Source organism: Ictidomys tridecemlineatus, chromosome 9 (genome assembly GCF_052094955.1).
Source record: "Ictidomys tridecemlineatus isolate mIctTri1 chromosome 9, mIctTri1.hap1, whole genome shotgun sequence".
Classification (NCBI taxonomy): Eukaryota; Metazoa; Chordata; class Mammalia; order Rodentia; family Sciuridae; genus Ictidomys; species Ictidomys tridecemlineatus.
This window is the reverse complement of record NC_135485.1, coordinates 146,337,741-146,357,956: the sequence shown is the minus strand read 5'-3', so window position 1 is coordinate 146,357,956 and position 20,216 is coordinate 146,337,741. Positions and strand designations below refer to the sequence as shown.

The 20,216-nt window shown below is 36.8% G+C and overlaps 1 protein-coding gene across 1 annotated transcript in view; it reads left to right on the top strand.

Moving 5' to 3' along the window:
• Positions 1-20,216, top strand: part of Bltp1 (bridge-like lipid transfer protein family member 1) — a 197,207-nt gene that overhangs the window by 82,111 nt on the left and 94,880 nt on the right. Inside the window, exons 27-37 of the mRNA XM_078022155.1 lie at positions 1,361-1,614; positions 3,993-4,251; positions 5,231-6,068; positions 8,230-8,300; positions 8,825-8,998; positions 11,977-12,097; positions 13,410-13,556; positions 13,914-14,041; positions 14,325-14,524; positions 16,621-16,818; positions 17,550-17,761. Of these exons, the coding sequence (XP_077878281.1) occupies positions 1,361-1,614; positions 3,993-4,251; positions 5,231-6,068; positions 8,230-8,300; positions 8,825-8,998; positions 11,977-12,097; positions 13,410-13,556; positions 13,914-14,041; positions 14,325-14,524; positions 16,621-16,818; positions 17,550-17,761 (2,602 nt within the window). The remainder of the gene's footprint in view (positions 1-1,360; positions 1,615-3,992; positions 4,252-5,230; positions 6,069-8,229; positions 8,301-8,824; positions 8,999-11,976; positions 12,098-13,409; positions 13,557-13,913; positions 14,042-14,324; positions 14,525-16,620; positions 16,819-17,549; positions 17,762-20,216) is intronic.

Here is a 20,216-nt window from a genome sequence, read left to right as displayed (position 1 = left end):
ACTCAGCGTGATGACACTGCTGCACTTCAGTGAACTTATAAGAACTTTTCACTACTTTTTAATTCTAACTGAATTATTATGACATTGCTTTATGAAAGTGTGTATGCCAGTGTTGTAAACAGGTAGTGCCAGAGGATTTTGCTGAGTACTGGCAGGTTTCGAACATTCATAACCTTACCTCAAAGAATTTTGTTGTATATCTTTCCAGGATTTTAGGTGTAGTTTTCTTATACTTCAGATATGTACACTTATACTTTATACTTTAATCTTTTTAAAAATTTTTTAATATTTATTTTTTAGTTTTTGGTGGACACAACATCTTTGTATGTGGTGCTGAGAATCGAACCCGGGCCGCACGCATGCCAGGCGAGCGCGCTACTGCTTGAGCCACATCCCCAGCCCCTATACTTTAATCTTATACGGTTTAAAAAACTGAGACTTTGATATGCATTACCAAATTACTTCTGTGAAAAATTATTTCAGCCTACATCCCCTGGATTTTAGGAGAGTCCTGTCTCACTGTGCCTTTGCTACCTTTTGAGGGTTTATGGTAACTGAAAGGTTAGGTCTCTCCTTATTATACATTTCTTTACTTCTGAGACATTTTTTTTTTTCACATACTAATTAGCTTGACTTGTCAATATCTATTAATAGTTTGTGTTCATTTATTTGAGTATTGATATTTTTCTTACCATTTTTTTTTTTTTTGGTACCAAGGATTAAACCCCAGGGTGCTTAACCTCTGAGCCACATCCCCAGTCCATATTCTCAAAAACTAAAGAACCTGGGTTTCTTGGTTGGTTGTTGCTCAGGAAGCCAACCTGGTGCAGTGCTTGTTTTCAGTTAGGCTAAGTGGCAGAGCCAGGTGCCTCTGAAGCTGGGGAAGTGACTCCTGGGGACCTCGGGCATTCCTTGCAGCTCCTTAGGCCAGCTTCAGAACTGTGCTTATCAGGAATTGTGATGAGCACAGTTCTTGTGCTACTTATAGGCTTCGCCTGTCAGGGGGTAATTTTTATTTTTTTAAAATGTATGAGTTAAAAAACTGAATTAAATTTATTTTGAAAAATAGAAAATGTGGTTGTTTTGAGAATGTTTTAAACCTGGAGCTAATTGTCTCATTTTTTAATTTTGTATCTGCTTTTTTAATTCTTTGCTTTTTAAATATATACTATATTTATTATTATTATTCTACTTATTTCCATCTCACTGTGGTAAAACTGCTTTTTTTTTTTGAAAGGCAAATAATTAAAAAGATATACCACAGAAAAACTAAACCTTTTTGTTTGTGTTTATGTTATTTTAATAAGAGTTGTGTTTTTTTCTTAATGCGTTCTTTTCTGGGTCTGTCTGATTGTGTTAGGTTGTGGTTTCTGTGGCCTGATGATCCCCTGAAGAACAAGAGGTGCAGAAACAAGTGTGGCTGTCTTGGGGGCTGCAGGTTTTTTGGTGGCACGGTGACTGGCCTGGATTTCTTCAGACTCGAAGAGCTGACACCATCCAGTAGCTCTGCATTTTCCAGCACAAGTGCTGCAGAGTCTGATATGTATTATGGACAGTCTCTACTGCATCCTGGAGAATGGATCATTACTAAAGAAATCCCCAAAATCATAGATGGTGAGAAAATGTGTCTCATGCTAATCTTTTATTATCTCTACTCCTAAGCTATCCTGAGAGAACATCTGTGTTACGTTGTTCAAATTAATTAATTTGAGGGGTTTTTCGGTAGGATTTAATATAATCTCTATTTTTTTTGCATATACTGTAACAAAAGCCAGAAAAGACTAATAATTGTTTTCAAAGTTACACATGTCCAAAGTAGATCTATTCAGATCTCTTACTGTTGACATAGGTGGCTTTCCTCACAAAATTTAAGCTAAATATTTTCTTATATATTATTATTTTTCTATAACTCAGCTTCCAGATATATACTGAGGAGTAACTGTCCTTCAACTTTGTTTTACCAGCCTCTTTTTATAGGAAAATGTATTGACAGTATCATTTGTATTATTGGCCCCCATGTACCAACTACTTTTGCAATACTCTTAGTTTTCTTTTAAATCACTAAACTTAAACATACGAGAAGGAGAAATCTGGTCTTTCATTAGAGTCCTTGGGATAACTTTTAAATCCACTAGTTTGGTATTAACAGTACATGCTAGCTTTAAAGGGTCTCAGATTGAACAACTTTGGAAACAGATGTTCCTTTAGATTTTTCAGTTATGTAATCATCTGTTAAGCATAATGTTTATTGTTCAAGTTGCTGTGCTGCAAAAATGTGAAATGTAGACAAGTTTGGATGTTTCGCTAACATTTAACCTTTTTTCCTTAATCTATTAAAAAACATAAGAGTATTTAGTTCTGCTTTTTGACAGTAGACCAAAAAAAGGGGGGTGGTGAGGGAGCTGTAGTTTTGATTTTAAGAATCTTATCAGATATATTTCCCTAGGTATAGGTATTAGAAGAAAGAACTGGACCATGTATGTTCAGTACCTGATTAATGATTATTCACTGAATAGTGGTACATAGCCATGTACATGCTATTGTAAGATCATTTTACTTCAGCAGTTTTACCAAAGTAAGAGCAGATTATCTTATAAAATCAGCAAATAACCAAAACTTCTTGGCATTTAAAGGGTAATGATAGATTTTCGATTTGTTGAGTCTCCTCGGAGCTGAGTATAGCTGTCTAGTGTCAGGCTAGAATAAAGAAGCCACACTAATAGAATTGAGGGCCCACTTAGTTCCTCTTATGTACAAGTGGATTGAACTCCTTCTTCTTTCCGTTTCACATTTGTAGTTGAAGTAAATGTTGCTTCTATTCCAGGTGTATAACTCTTGTACCCTGAGTTCTGTGTGGAACTGCATTCCACTCAGTAGGTCTCCTACTAGCAGGTTCCTTTTCTTTTTCCTTTTTTTTTGGCACTGGAGGTTGAACTCAGGGGCATTCAACCACTGAGCCACATCCTCAGCCCTATTTTGTGTTTTTTATTTAGAGATAGGGTCTCACTGAGTTTCTTAGTCCCTTGCCAAGTTGCTGAGGCTGGTCTCAAACTTGAAATCTTCGTGTCTCAGCCTCCTGAGCCACTGGGATTATAGGCATATGCAACCAAGCCTGGCTAGCAGGTTTCTTTCCTTGGGTGATGCAGGGGTGGCTGGAGGAAAGAGATAGTTGAGCAAGAGGTAGTAGCCCCTCTTCCCCCCCAGCAGCCGCAGAGCTTAATCCCTTGCTCCTTCCCTTATGTGACACCCCTTGGGGCTCTCATGAAGCTTAGAGGCAGCTGTGCTCCACTCTGCTGTGAAGTCTTATTCTTTCATTCATGGAGCCGTTGAGTGGGCGCTCTGTGTCTGAGGCGTTGCTGCAGGCACTGGGAGTACATAGGTATGTGAGAAATGGTGTAATCCTTGCTCTCCTGGTCTCATTGACCTTTTAATTGTAAATAGGGCAAAATGTTTAAAAATAAGTAAATCTGGATCAAAGGTATTCTGTGTTCTTGGTGTTATTCTTGAAAGTTTTCTATAAATGTGAATTTTTCTTTTTCCCATGCTGGGGATTGTGCCCAGAGCTACTTGCTAAGAATGTGCTCTGCTCTACCCGTGAGCTACCTCCAGCCTTAAAAATGTTTAAATAAAAGATTAAAAAAGGAAAAGGTCACCATATAGGGACTGTAGATAATTTTTTTTTTTAAATTTTTTAGTTGTAAATGGACACAACACCTCTATTATTTATTTATTTATTTATTTTACTTGGTTCTGAGGCTTCTACCCAGTGCCTCATGCATTTGAAGCAAGCGCTCAACCACTGAGCTATGACCTCAGCCCCATATGCAGATAATCTTTCTACTGTTTTTCACACATTACTTCATGAAATTAGATACTTGCTTTTTTTTTAAAAAAAATGATCATACTTTAAAAAATGGAATCACATTGGCATATTTTTCCTAAATTGCTATTGAAATTTTTATGTTCACTTAAACCATGTTTTATTTGTTTAGGCAATGTGAATGGTACAAAAAGGAAGGACTGGGAAAGCAAGTCAGTGGGAATGGAAGTAGAGAGAAAAGCTCAGCATCTGAGTCTTCAGGTACCACTGAGATCTCACAGTTCATCCTCTTCCTCAGAGGAGAACAGCAGTTCCAGTGCTGCTCAGCCTTTGTTAGCTGGTGAAAAGGAAAGCCCGTCTTCTGTTGCTGACGACCACTTGGTTCAGAAAGAGTTCTTGCATGGTACGAAAAGAGATGATGGCCAAGGGAGGTAAGTATTCAATTAGATTTAGAAACTTGATCATGATAGGAGTGTAATTACTTAAAATAGTGATAAGAAGAAAAACTTCTTCCCTTTCTACTCCTTAACTTTAGAAAAATTGTTTTGTACCTGAACATAATTACATATTTTAAAGTGTTAATCTGTATTTCAGAGTAAATTTTTTTTTATTCATGAATATGACACACACACACACACACTCTGAAGATATTATAAAAATACAAAAATCAGTATTTCTCTTCATCTCACTGCTCAGAATGGATCATTGTTAGCATTCACGTACTGTTCTCTCATCTAGTGAGTATTCTCTGGTCCTTCTCTGAGCACCGTAAGGGTCAGCCATTCCCTTCTCGGGAAGCACAGTTGCTTAGTGACCAGATGGTGCCTTTCCCTTTTCCTCCTCCTTGGGCTCCATCGCCAGGCCCTGTATTTTTCTTCCTTCCTTCTAGTTTCACAGCCTGCCACTTGTTGAGCACTGTTGGCCCCATGAACTTCTATTTTGTAAAGTTGTGGTTGGATACAACCCCTTCATTCTACTCATTTGTTTTTATGTGGTGCTGAGGGTAGACCCAGCGCTTTCCCCGAGCTAGGCAGGTGCTCCATTGCTGAGCCCTCTGTACCATCTTCTCCATTAGATTCTCTACTGTTTCCCTAGACAGTCTCGTAGCTGTTTGGCTTCACTATGATCTTTAGCTAACATCTTTTAATGTAAAACTTCAACCTTAATCTTTGTCCCTTGAAACCTTTATAGATTTATTGTAAAGCCACAATAATTATTTAAGCTGCTCAGTTGTTTTTTGGAAACGTATGGGGGATTTGAACACATATTTTGCTACTTTGGATATGTTAAAATTTCAGATTTTCTTTTATTAGTAAATGCAGAATCACTAAAAAGATTATACAGGTGATCTCTGTTTATGCTTACATTATATGACACTGAAAATATTGATAGTTTTGCTTTCTGTTTTAGCATTCCTACAGAAATTTCAGGAAACAGCCCTGTGTCTCCTAACACTCAGGATACATCAGTAGGTCAGTCTCCTCTTAGATCTCCTTTGAAGCGACAAGCCTCAGTGTGTTCCACCCGACTTGGAAGTACTAAGAGTCTTACTGCTGCTTTTTATGGAGACAAACAGCCTGTTACAGTTGGAGTTCAGTTTAGTAGTGATGTCTCTCGGAGTGACGAGAATGTACTAGACTCGCCAAAGCAGAGGAGAAGTTTTGGTTCATTCCCATACACACCATCGGCAGACTCTAATTCATTTCATCAGTATCGATCAATGGATTCTAGCATGTCAATGGCTGATAGTGAAGCCTACTTTTCTGCAGCTGAGGAATTGGAGCCCATTAGCAGTGATGAAGGCCCTGGTACTTATCCTGGCAGAAAAAAGAAGAAAAAGCAAGCACAGCAGATAGACTACAGTAGGGGTTCCATCTATCACAGTGTAGAAGGGCCACTTACTGGCCATGGAGAAAGCGTTCCAGACCCTCCAAGTCTGCCATTCAAAACTCATCCTTCCCAGGCTTCCTTTGTTTCTGCATTAGGTGGAGAAGATGATGTTGTAGAACATCTATATATTGTGGAAGGTGAGAAACCAGTGGAGAGTGAACAGATCACTTCTCAGCAACCTGTGATGAATTGTTACCAGACTTACCTTACTCAGTTTCAGGTAATTAATTGGTCAGTTAAACACCCAACCAACAAAAGGACCTCTAAATCCTCATTGCATCGTCCCCTTGATCTGGATACACCAACCAGTGAAGAAAGTTCCTCATCATTTGAACAGCTCTCTGTGCCAACGTTTAAGGTATACATCAAATCATTAGTTTTTAGCAACGTGTTTATTCAGAAAAGTAAATTTTTGAGAAGTTGTTTTCAGAACTATTCAGTCATTTCGGGTAGACTTTCTTAAATTGTAGCTTCATGTATAACAGTTAGATCTCAGGATTATTGATGAGTATTATGAACTTAAGCAAATTGAGCAATGGTTTAAGATTTTATTAATCTAGTAAATTAACATATATGGTCTGTCCACATTATGTACTACTCCTAAGGTTAGAATCAACTCTTTCTCTGTGAAATCATAGTTCTACATCTTAAAAATAAGATTTTGGCATTCTTTATAATGGTTGCTATTCTTTCTACTAATCCTTGCTTTCAGTCAAATTCAGTTCCATTCACTTCATATTTGAGTTCTTATATTTTTGTATCAATGTGATTATTACCTATTATTGTACTGTATCTGATAAGTCACTTTTTAAGTAAAACTAAATAATCTCAAAATAAATTCAGCTATAATACCCAATATGAAAACTACTTTTAGAATGAAGAATTATAAGGGAAAATTTTAGGATATTAAAGACCAAAATTAAGCATAAAACATAGAACTGATGAATGATGTTCAGGAATCTTAGGTAGTATGTACTTCTGCATGCACACATTTATATATATGTGTGTAGATATGTATTTCATGTCTAACTTTTAGAGTATTCAGTCCTTCTTGATTCTGATATTACATTTTACTTCGTGCTGGGCATTTTGTACAGCGGTGAGAGAAACAGACATAGAGCTTCTAGTGGAGAGGTGGGAGCCATACAGCTGGTAGATGGACAGGTTAGAATTTGGTTTCAAACGAGAAGGTTGTTATGGTAATCAAAGGCTGCTGGATTAGACAATGATGGCGAGGAGCTACTGAGATGATATTGACATGGAAGGTAGATGAGGAGGACTTGTGGATGAGAGGACTGGGGGAGACCCTGCATTTCAGGTAGAGGCCCTACTATGGGAAAGGGTTGGTGTGAGTGAGAAGTAGTGAGTGCAGAAGTCTAAACAAGGGCCAGGTTGTCCAGTTCTTGCAGACCTTGGCACCAGGAGTTCTGATGTTTTAATTGCTTTGGGAAACTCAAGAGCTTTGAGGAAACAGATGTGCTATTGTGTACTTGGGCTATTAAGTAGAATTAAACTGTCCTTGGGAGAGGACTCGGGGGTGGTTTAGGAGGTCATGAAACTGGTTTGTCTAGGAGATGACAAAGGCTTGGGGTCAAGGCACAGTAGTATTGACGGAGGTCCTGCCAGCGATGGACATTTGAGTGGTATACAGAAGTTAGAAGCTTTAAGTGATAGTTATGAAGCTTTGGTTTTAAATTCTGCCTGTTTATTATCTTGTCCAAAATAAATTTCTCTTGCTGAATTTTAAAATGTTCTTTTTGTTCCATGAAGAAATATGTCAGTATATGACTTTTTTGTGTATAAAACTGAATTGTACACATGTGCAGAATAGTACTTGACAGGATAGGATTTTTTCAGTATTTACAAAACATTTTTAGTTTGGCTAAGCAGGCAAATCTCTGGAGAAGATGAGTCAAGGAATTCATTCTTTAAACAACTTCAAATGTAGAACATAATGTTTTCTCCATTAAATCTAAGTAACCAGTTGGCATTTACTAGAGTTCAGTTTGGTTAGATTCATTTATTCATTTTATCTTTTATGAATATAAAATATAAGTCTATCTTTTCCTACATCTTAATGTTTCTCTGGGTCTCTTTTGCTTTGTACTAATTGAAGTGGAGTAAATTATATTCTGCACATGTGTGACTGTAATAATGAACTCCAATATTATGAATAACTATAATGCATGAGTAAAAACATCTAAAAAATTGGTTGTGCTAGGAGAAGACCACAATGAGCTTCAGAAACTCTCCATGTAAAACATCTGTAGAGGAAAAGAATTTGCAATACTGTTGTATTCCTCTTCATTGCTCAACCCTCACAGCTTTACTCTGGCATACAGTTACATAAACAGGAATGAAGTTGGGTATTTTCTGTGATTGTTTCAAATGGTTAGACATTCAGGTTGAATATATCAAAATCCTATTAACAAAGTATATGGATGTTCACTATACTGTTAATGCCATTAAATTAGAGAAATAATATTAAAATTATAGACTAATACCTTATGTTATTATAGGTTATCAAACAGGGGCTCACAGCTAATTCTTTGCTAGACAGAGGCATGCAACTTTCAGGATCGACTTCAAAGTAAGTAAAAATGGCATGTAAGTTTGAAATCAGTATTCTTTGATTATGAGAGAGGTGGAATTGATTATGAGTAATAACCATTCTTGATGAGGTCAGGCCTTATTTTAAAACAAATTATCCCCCCAAATTAAGCTTTTTTGTTTGTCATGGCGTTGACTGTATTTAAAAACATTTGTAGTATGACTATAAAACATGCTATGAAAGCCATAGTGTGGCAAATGAAAACTGGGGACTAATAAGAACTCAGTACTATGCTTTTCTTATTTTAGAACAGCTTCATTAAGTAAATATATTTTAAAATGATTATCTCATTTAATCTATTAGCCATCTTTAACCATTTGTATTTTAGTACCTCATTGGCCAGTCTTTGAAAAATATTTGGAATGTGAAATATCAAGTCCAATTCCATGACTTTTCACCAAAATAAATGCAGTTTAAATGTTTCCTCATCTTATGGAAGTTCCTACTTCTATTCTTGTTCTTGGTCCTTCTTAAATATATGCTTTGCTTGTTAAATGGCACAGTACACCATATACTCCACTGGAAAAGAAAACTGTTGATAACACAGATGATGAAACGTTAACGGAAGAGTGGACACTGGATCAGCCCGTCTCTCAGACCAGAACCACGGCCATAGTTGAAGTAAAGGGAACTGTGGACGTTGTTCTGACTCCACTGGTGGCCGAAGCTGTGGACAGGTACTTTGTGTCAAAATGCAACTGTTACTTTTTGAAATGACACATGGTATATTTATGTTTACATAGGAGATTGTTTCATAGTTTTTTTTGGATACGGTTCAATGTATTTTAGTAGCAAACTTTCAGGAACAGCACAGAAGACAGACAGCATTAAAGACATGGACTTAGTTTCTAACAGTGAATGCCTGGGATCTACTGTATGACAAAAATGCTAAGAACCCCAATTAGTTGCCGTCAGTAAGAATTTTACTTGTTTAAAAAAAATCCCGATGCTGGCATTGTCCAAACAAATCTAACAGTTTTATTTATAATTGTTATACAGTTGGATTGCTGAAACTTGTTCACTGAAACATTTTGACTTGCGTTAATGCTTTACGTCTTGAATTTATGTTAAAAATTCACACCCAAATGGAAATGAAAAAATGGCTAATACCTGATTTCTGTCCCCTGTTTTTTCCATTCTCAATCACTTTTGACCCCATGGAAAAAAATATGTAACATTTAGAACTACCAATAACAGGAAGAAGAGAAAAAGTGTTTTTTGAGAATGAAATGTTTCCCATGGTAGTGAATTCTTAAGCACGTTCTCTGTGTATGCAGCATGCTAGTTGGATGTCTTTTGGCATAATTGTTTCATATTTGGCATAATTGTTTCGTATTTGGCATGATTAATACACAGTTGGGGTCTTCAAAAAGGCCCACTAGATAGGCCTCACTTGCCTCCTGCAAAGAGCCTATAGCTGTGCCTTGCAAGTGCAGATGTGTTTCGAAATCCTGAGCAATTTCTCGCACCAGATGCTGGAAGGGGAGTTTGTGAATCAGAAGTTCAGTGGACTTGATCAGTCTTGTCAGATGTGTTTCCTCACCCCTCCAGTAGAGGGTCCATTCTTGAGATCGGCTTTTGTAGCCAGTTGTTTTCCTAGGTGCTTTACCACTGGTTGGTTTGCAGGCTGTCTGCTTTAGCATGAAAGACCTTCGTACTTATCCCTCTTCTCTTTCAGCTGGAGCTTGGTGGGCTAGAGGTGGTGATGGTGTTAGTGAAAGCTGTGAACACTGGTAGCTTTTTTGATTGAGTAAAAAAATGGATGTATGTTTAAAAAGGTCTGTGTTTTAGTGATCATTTGTTACTTTCTCAACCAAATAATTAAATCGTAATGATTATTCTATTGATATCTATCTATCTATCTATCTGCATTGGGTTAGTGGCCAGACACTCAGGAACTAATTATTATCTCAAATTCCCATCTAGTTAATGAAAGAATAAGAGGAAATGATAGATGTTCTGCTTGCAAGCATCCTGCAGTCTTCCTAGGGTCATAAAACTAAAGTGAACAAAGCTGAAGTGGAATGCAGAGTTGTGTGGAATGCTGAGTGCTGAGTGTTAGAGAGAGACAGGGTTTAGTTGGGATCAGTTCTCATGAAGGTCTTCCTTTTCTGCAAAGGCACATAGTTTTCTTTGATAACTTAAATTGTTAAGATTCTCAGGAGATCTCAGACAAATTAGGAATATAGGAAATCTTCAGGAGATGATAAAAGAATAAAACCCACCAGTTATAAAAAATCTATTAAGAATGGATTGGAGACTTCCATGTGACACCTGAAACTTTAAGACTACTAGAAGAGAACAGGGAGATGCTTGAGGACACTGGTATGGGTAGGTAGCTTTTGGACAAGACTCTTAAGAGCACAGGAAACAGAAGCAAATGTGGATGTGTCTGCACAGCAAAGGAGACACTCAACAGAGTGAAAACACAGCCTGCAGAGTGGGAGGAAACACACCTGTCAAGACTGAAATCCAGAGTGTGAACATAAATAACTCAGTTTAAAAATGAGCAGTGTATCTAAATAGGCATGTTTTTTTTTTTTTTTTTTTTCTGAGAGTACCTCTGGCCCACAGGTATATGAGAAAAGGTCAGCCTCACTAACCCCTGGGAAATGCAGATCAAAACCATGGTGCAGTCTCGCCTCATCCCAGTAAGAATGACCATCATGGAGGATAGTGAGTGCCTGCAAGTCTGTGGGGACAAGTGGAGCTTTGCACCCGTGGGTGGGAATGTGCAGTAATACAGGTGTTACAGAAACCACAAGGGTCCTCACAGAATTAAAGACCAGCACCCTGTGATCCAGCAGTCCCACTGCAGGGTGGTGTCAGGTGAGGGAGTCCGTGTGTCCAAGGACGGCTGCATTCGCGGGTTCCCTGCAGAATTCTTAGCAGTCAAGGACAGAACAGCCTGAGTGATCAGACACTGTGGTCCACGTACACAGTGGAGTACTGGCCACTTTAGGAAAGGGAGGTCCTGTCCTTTGGGACCCCACGGATGGAACTGGAGGACTTTATGTTGAGTGCAGGGAGCCAGGCACAGAACCACAAGTTCTGCTGGTCTCATTCAGATGTGAATCCAACAAACTGATCTCGGAGAAGAAGAAAGCTGGTCACCAGAGGCCAGGGGGACTGGGGGAGAGGCAAGGGGCCCTGAGTGACAGCTGGATAGGAGCAAGACGCGATGGTGTTGTGTTGTACGGCAGGGTAGTTTCAGGTGACAGTAATGTGCTGTGCGTTTCAGAAAGCCGCAAGGAGTTGGAAAGTTTTTACCATAAAGAAATGATGGATTTCTAAGGAGATAAAGGTTTAACCTTGGTATTACACAACATATACATGTATAGAAACAACACATGTTACTGCATTAATAATACGTATAATCCTCATGTTTTTATGTATTGGTTAAAGAAAATGAGTGATTGAAGAGCAGCACTAAGATTGGCTCCTCTAAAAATTAGAGAGCTTTGCCTACCTTGTGGGCCAACGAGGTAGAAGCTTATAAATGTCTCACTTGTGTAATTTCAAAAAATGTGATTGAGGCATTTTTATTTCAACATTGAAGAGTTGTAAATATACAAATGCCTGATTTCACTGATGAATTAGGTCATGATATTAAATAATATTTAAATTTTTAATTTACCTTTTTTTCTTTCCTCAGATACATTGAAGCTATGGTTCACTGTGCTAGTACCCGACATCCAGCTGCAATTGTGGATGATCTCCATGCCAAAGTCCTTAGGGAAGCCGTCCAAAATAGCAAGACTACCTTCTCAGAAAATGTAAGAGCCTTTTATTTTAATGGGCTTAGAAAATTGAGTCCTCATCATGTGTGTGGAATATCCAAACTTGGGAAATATGGATATATGAAGAGATTGTTAGCAAGTTAAATGGAACCACGTGGACATGTTCAAAAGCCTTGATGTCATTGTACTATGATGAAATAGGAATAAAAGTACCTATTTAAGAAATGAAGGGAGCTGGGGCTGTAGTTCAGTGGCAGAGTGCTTGCCTTGTGCTTGTGAGGCACTGGGTTCGATCTTATCACTGCATAAAAATAAGAAACAAAAGCATGCTGTTCATCTGTAACTCCAAAAAAAAAAAAAAAAAAAAGAGAGAGAGAGAGAAATGGAGCTTTTTTCTTTTATTTTGAAGTACCTTAGATCTGAGGCTTTTCTGAAGACCCTTGGTCCTCAGGGAAAGACTATTCTTGAGGACTGGTACCTTACTTTTTTAAGAAGCAAAGATGCTCATGTTTCACTTTACTCTGCATCAGCTGACTCTGACATCACATTGTCCTGCATAAAGTCATGGCCTCCTGGTGTGTGACAGCCTGTGCATGCCATGGCTCTAGCCATGAAGCTAGTTACTTAATAGTCACATCCTGTGATCTTCTGGTGATTCCATTTGGCATTCAGCTTATCTGTATCATATTTGGATTAGGGAGCAGAGAAGAGGTGAAAGTGTGACTGATTATTTTTAGTGAACCAATTAGTCATTATATATTGACATTTATGTGATAGGTAGGATAGAAGAATATGGAAAAATGTAAATTGGAACAGTTCCCAACCAACAAGGAGTCAGTCATCAGAACAGATCTATCTTCAAGCCAGTAGTAGAGTTTAGTGATCCTAAAAAAAAAACAATCGATTACTATCTGGTTCTGTCTCTTTGTAGACTTATTTCTCTTGACTATAGATGAATTTTCTCGACCTTATAGCTGGGTCTGTTTCCTAGCTCCTTCTCCTCTTTTTTATTTTTGGCACCAGAGATTGAACCCAGGGATGCTTAACCACTGAGCCAAATCCCCAGCCCTTTTAAATTTTTATTTTGAGACAGTGTTGCTTAGTCTCAGAGACTGGTTTTGAATTTGTGATCCTCTTGCCTCAGCCTCCCAAGCTGCTGGGATTACTGGCATGCACCACCATGCCTGGCTGTTTCCTAGCTGTTCTAAAGGTTTGGACTTGAGGGTGGAGTGTTGAACCAGTAGTTGGCATGTAGATAGGGCTGGGTGCTCAATGAATAAGAAGGTATTGTGAATGCTGTAGAAATTGTGAAAGGCCTAGGAAATAATTCTGTTTTCATTCATTTTAGTTATCGTCCAAACAAGATGTCCGAGGAACAAAAACTGAACACCCTACAATAGGAACAACTAATCAAGGACAAGCACAGACAAATCTTACAATGAAACAAGATAATGTAACAATTAAGGGTCTACAGGCTAATGTTAGCATACCAAAGGTAACACTTGAATGTTTAAAAAAAAAAATTGTTGAAAAAATAGAGCTTTGCATTTACCAGAGTGAGTTGTATTGAAGAGTTGATAAAATCAAAAACATTTTATTCCTTTGATGATATAATATAGATTTACTATATTATAAATGGCTTACTTAAGCAGAATATTGAGCAGTATTTAAAATGTTCCATGTCCTCCCCATAAAATATTTATTACTATTCCTCTCTGGGAATTTATGACCTCCTTATCTTCCAGTGCATAGTTGTGCCGTTCATCTTTGTAGCTACACCTTTTCAAGTGTTTTATGGTTAAGTAATAACTTTTGATTTTACAACTCAAGTTTGTGATATTTTGTGTGTTAGGTAAACTTATGTTTGTTACAAGCCTCAGTGGAAGAGTCTCCAACTACAGCTCCTACTAGAAGTGTGACTCACGTGTCCCTAGTGGCATTGTGTTTTGACAGGATTGCTACACAAGTTCGTATGAACAGGTAAGACAGAATTTATTGAGACACGATCATTTTTCTAGATACAAACATCTTTTTAATACATTTCTGAGAATTATAATGTTAAAACTGTTTTGGACTCACAGATTAGTAAAGTGTGTTTTTAAAAGTTTGTATTCTATTTATTCTTAATATTTTTCAGTGAACATTGAGTAATTTGTTATTGATACTAAGTTAAAATAGTGGAGTGGTTTTTTAAGAAAGCCGTTTAGTTAAATATTTTCTCAGAACTATATCATTTATATATGCTTTTTTCTTTTTCTTAAAGAGGTGTAGTTGAGGAGACCTCAAATAATGCAGACCCAAGTAAAACAACAAATTTTGATAGATACGTTCATGCCACTAAAATGCAACCTCAGTCATCTGGATCCCTCAGATCAAATGCTGGAGCAGAAAAAGGGAAAGAAATTGCTGCCAAGTTACATGTTCATCGAGTGCATGGTCAGCTCAGGGGTCTTGACACAGCAGGTAAGCTCTGCCGCATGTAGGGTTTTCCCTGGCGTGTGAAAACATAAGAAGAGTTTGCAACAGAGAACATGAGTTTTCCCTTTGAATATTGCTACAATTTGAATATTATATAAGGAAAAGAAATGCATTTCTACATACATGGAAGGCATGATATCTGACTTCTCAGTAACTCAAATTCGGTGTATAGTGGAAAGTAAACTTTAGTAAAAAAAAAAAAAATGATGTGACTTCAAATTAGGAATGTTTCTTTCTCCTATGTATTTTCTTCATAGTAATTGTTTGCCTGTTACAAAAGAGAGTGGTCAGTTGTTTGACTTGTTTGTAGAATTTCATGAAGATTAATTAATTGCAATATTAGCAAAGTCCAGGTAGCCTGCACTTATGTCTTGCAGCAATAAAAGTGATAAACATTCCTCTTAAAGTCCCTGGTAAGTACAAGAAATATATGTAGCATTTTAATATTTTGGGCTCTAATGTGTTTTCTCATTTTGAGGTTTAAATGACCTTAGTTTATCAGATTTGATCCAGGGGGAAAAATGAGTTTGTTAGTCTTATTTGAGATGATTGCTTTGGGATGGATGACCATTCCTGAATGAACAAATGAGTTCCTGGAATTTGCACTCTGCATTCTGCAGGTTCTGAAGGTTTCATGGCTCCTGTCTACATTCTGGCTCTATGTGACCACTCGGACTTTTTCAAGACTTATTTCACTATCTTTGTGTATGAGGCCAAAATGTTTGACCTAGGGATTGCAAGAAAATTATTAACTATCTGAAATCTTTAGTCCTAAAATTGGTATAAACAACAAAAAAACAAAACAAAACAAAACAAACAGTGGCATGAATGTTAAGAGCTCTGTAGTTTGCAATGATGGTAACCAGTTTGTACTTGATGGTATTCAGACTGTAAGCAGTACCTTAAGTCATTTTTGATATCCATCATCCAGAAGTACTTCTCATCAAAGACAAAACTCACAATGAAATCCCCAAGTGAACTATTGTATAAATATATAGGAAAAATGTAAATGTCTTTACTTAATATGTGTGTTAGAAATTTGTTAGTAATCTGATGACATTTGCTAGCCATAGGGAGTTGAAGTAGTTAGGTGTCTGAATGTAGTGTTAGGGGTTATTCATTTTTAATAGATTCTGGAACTTTGATATATTTGTATTTCTTGATCAAGAAATCAAAGTGAAATTCAAGGTAAATCCTTACCTTATTTGGTAAAGATTAGAGTATTCATGGGATTAAAGACAAATATCAGTAATTCAAAAATAAGAAAAGTATAGGAAAACATAAGCAAATATTTGCTTTCTAAACAAGGAAGGTTTTCAAATTTTAAGTGCAAAGAAGGTATTTACATATGATGGAATAATACATAGCTATTAAAATTAAAGAATTTTTAGTTACCCGAGAAAATTATATCATGGTTTCCTGCTATATGAAAAGTAGGATCCAAAGCCAAGTTTGCAAAATTATCTTTGAAGGGCTAGAAAGTGTTTACTTCAAATATAAATAAGTTACCTTTGGGTGGTAAATTTATATGTGTTTTTTTTCATATATATATTTTCAGTTTTTCTTTTCTGTGTTCATTATCTGTAATCAGAGAAATGAGAAGATATAAGATAATACCTCCCAGGCACTGAGGATGGTGGTTTCCTTTTTGTATCTGTAAACAATGGAACTAGGACATTTTTAATGAATTGTAGTGATTAAATAGAAGCTGTTTAGGAAAAGCTTCGATTTTCCTAGAAAATAGTTTTTCCCTAAGGCTGGGTAATTAAAATATATATATATGGTAAAATGATTAAAAGTGGTTTAAATTACTTTACCATGAAGCTGAATTATTTAGGAGCTTATTGACTACACGTCTAGAGTACCCTGTAACCTTTCAGATTTATATTAATTTTGAGCAGTTACGAATTATGGAATCTTTTTAGGTAGCATTCTTTTAAAAGTTGGCTCATTTGTTTACTTTTCTGTCTTTTTGGCAGAATATTAAGATACCCTTTTAGGACAGCCACTGTGGCAAGTGTGTAAATTTAAGTACAAACCATCTGTCTTTAAAAATATTCATTTTGTTCTCTTAATAATAGACATTGGGACCTGTGCCATCACTGCTATTCCTTTTGAGAAGTCCAAGGTTTTATTTACTCTTGAAGAACTGGATGAATTTACTTTTGTAGATGAAACAGATCAGCAAGCTGTTCCAGATGTAACTCGAATAGGTCCCAGCCAAGAAAAATGGGGTTGGATAATGTTTGAATGTGGACTTGAAAATTTAACCATAAAAGGCAAGCTTTTGTAATTGTTGTTGTTGTTGAACTGGTTAAGTGGGGGGCAGTTGGGACCCCTATTTCTGAAATATTTTAAACAGTTGTGACTTTGAGTTACCTGAATCCACATAATAAAGCCGAAAGTAGTGTGATGTCTGAGATTATTTACCCGGAGTGGGTGCCCTATCCCAATTGCTCAAGTAAGGTGTTCCCTCCACTGCATTGATCCATAGCTAGGCAGAATGTCCACTCATATCAAACAACAACAACAAAATCTGTGATTCAGAAAAACCTTCTAAGTGAAATATATAGTCACCCAGCTGTTTGAAAGCTTGCATCTTTGAAAAGTTGGTCTTTGACTTAGTAGATATTATTAATCCTTTACTCAGAAAAAGATACTGAGTTACACACACACACACACACACACACACACACACATATATATACCCCCCCCCACATATATATATCTTCTTAAATGTTATTGAATAATTTTAAAATAGGAGCATTGAATAGTGGTAAGATTTTTAGATATAGTCATTGGTTATATTAGTTCCAATGTAGTAACTAGTATTAGTAGTTATATGCTTACAGTTATTTACCTGACAGTTCAATCATACATCACATTTATAGATAAGGGCAGAGTCTTAGTGATCAAACATGATCTTTATGAAATTTTAAGCGGATAGTGTAGAGTTCAGCATTGAAATATGGGTATCTGCTGTTCTTAGCAAATAAATCCCCTTTTACAGGAGGAAGACAGTCTGGTGCTGTTTTATACAACAGTTTTGGAATTATGGGTAAGGCTAATGCCACAGAAAGGGGTGGAGTGCTGACATCTAACAATTCTTCGGATTCTCCAACTGGCAGTGGCTATAATACTGATGTCTCTGATGATAATCTTCCATGTGACCGGACAAGCCCTTCCTCAGACTTAAATGGAAACTCTGTCTCAGATGAACAAGTTGGTGAATTTCTAACATAATAATGCTTTGGAAAAATAATATAGAAAGCTATACTCTGAAATCAGAATTATTAGTATGTATTTGCTTGTCTTCCCTGTTTTGGACTCATGCTGTCTGCTCAGTGTGATAGCTCATTGGCGAGTGTACCAGGATTGTGGCACATTTCTGTCCATCTTAGTTTTACATAGCACCTTGTTTATGTTCTGTACTGAGTAAGCTGTGTGGTCTGAACTTTAGCATAGATAAGTTTATATCCAGCATAATATTTACATAATATTCTGCAAATGCCACATACTTCATAAACATTTGTTGAATTAATAGAATTTTAAAAGATGGGCCTTGTATGTTTTGATGTACTTTGGCAGTTGTCACTTTTTATGTTTTGGGTGGTTAGCAGTTTTTAAGGAAATTACAAATATAATGGCTACACACTGAAGAAAATAGTTGGGAAGAACCTAGCGGTTCTTTCTGTTCTTTCTCTGTTATGGTGTATTGAAATGACATCAGTTCAGGGCTCTCCTTCCTGAAAGTCCTTGGATTCTGACTTTCCCTTCCGTGGGTTCTCTGTCTTGTCTTGGTCTGTTTCCTCATGGAGCTCTTTCTCCTGGTGTATGAGGTCCCCCGGGGTTCTGTTGTTGGCTCCTCTCTTTTTCTTGCTGTTGATCTACTCCCTGACTGGTTTCATAGGCCAGGCCCACAGTTTAGTGACACTCCTTCCACCAGCAATGCTTTTGGCACTAGCTTTTTACAGAACTGTGCCCAGTGGCTTTTTACACTCCTGCATTTAGATGTGCCGTAGGTGCCAGAAGTGCCAATCAGTCTAAAACCAAATTTGTTGCTAATTTGCCTAGACCTGCACATTATTATAGTTAATTGTTTATTCCTATAAAACCCCTCCTTCCCTCCTTTTAAAATCTCAAGTTCTGTATCTTTATATACCCAATCTCTGGCTCTTTGTTTCTGGTCTAAAACCTATGAGATGAAATGTATTTTGAGACATTAGACTTTTATTTTTATTTGCACACTTTTTTGGGTGTTAGGGATTGAATCCAGGGTGTTGCACTTACAAGGCAGAAGTTGTACCACCGAGCTATTCACCAGCCATACATTTTTTAAAAAAATAAATTTTATATCTATCTATATATCTATATATAACAGTGGACCTTTATTTTATTTTTATATGGTTCTGAGAATTGAACCTAGTGCCTCACACCTGCTACCACTGTGCTATGACCCCAGCCCCATGGATTATTATTGTTATTTTAAGAGATGAAGTCTTGCTGTGTTGTGTAGACTGGTTCCAACTGCCTGTACTCAGGCCATTCATTCTCGTATCTCAGCCTCCGAAGCAACTGCACTTTAGGTGGTTTTTTTTTTTTTTGTTTTTTTTTTTTAAAGAAAAATAAAAGCAAATGGAATATGTACTACATGTTACATAAACTCCTAATGTGATGTGAGACAGCACTTCATCTTTAAATATTTCTGCACAGTATTAATAAAAACATCAAGCCAGATAAATAGTGTCTCATCAGTTCAGATTTTATTGTCCCTTTGTAAATCAGGTTTTTGAAACTTTTTAGATTTTAGAATTGCTGATAAGAGATTGAACACTATGATTATTCTTTTTTTTTAAGAGAGAATTTTTTTTTTTCTTTTAGAGAGAGAGAATTTTTTTAAATATTTATTTTTTAGTTTTCAGCGGACACAACATCTTTGTTGGTATGTGGTGCTGAGGATCGAACCCGGGCTGCACGCATGCCAGGCGAGCTCGCTACCACTTGAGCCACATCCCCAGCCTCTGATTATTGATTCTTGCTGTTATAATTACTTGTGACCCTAAGGATTCTAAGTTCTTTTTGTGGACATGCTTCATTTTCTTTCTTTCTTTCTTTTTTTTGTAAATGGGTACCAATGGTGCTTAACCACTGAGCCACATCCCCAGACCTTTATTTTATATTTTACTTAGACACAGGGTCTCACTAAGTTACTAAGGGCCTGGCTAAGTTGCTGAAGCTGGCTTTGAACTTTTGATCCTCCTGTCTCATCCTCTCAACCTTGTAGGATTATAGGCATGCACTACTGTGCCTAGTGTATGTGTCATTTTCTAATCATACTATCAAAACAAAACAAAAAATTTTTTTCTTAGCTAATAGTATTTAAAAGCAAATTACAGATCTGTAAATAGATATAACTGGTAGAAGACCTTTTTCTTTAATATTATGCAACTTACCTCCCTACATTCAGAAGAGTGATGATTGTCCATTTCAAAAATATCATTCATATTTCTCAGTATAGATTCAGATTATTAGTTACAAAATGGCGAAGAGTTTTTTTTTTTATTATAAAGTGGTATTTAAGTACATGCTACAGTAGTATTTTGGGGGATACTTTATTTGCCAGTTTGAAATATTGTGTTAAAGTCAAGTGGAAGTGGACTGATTGCAGAGACCTTAA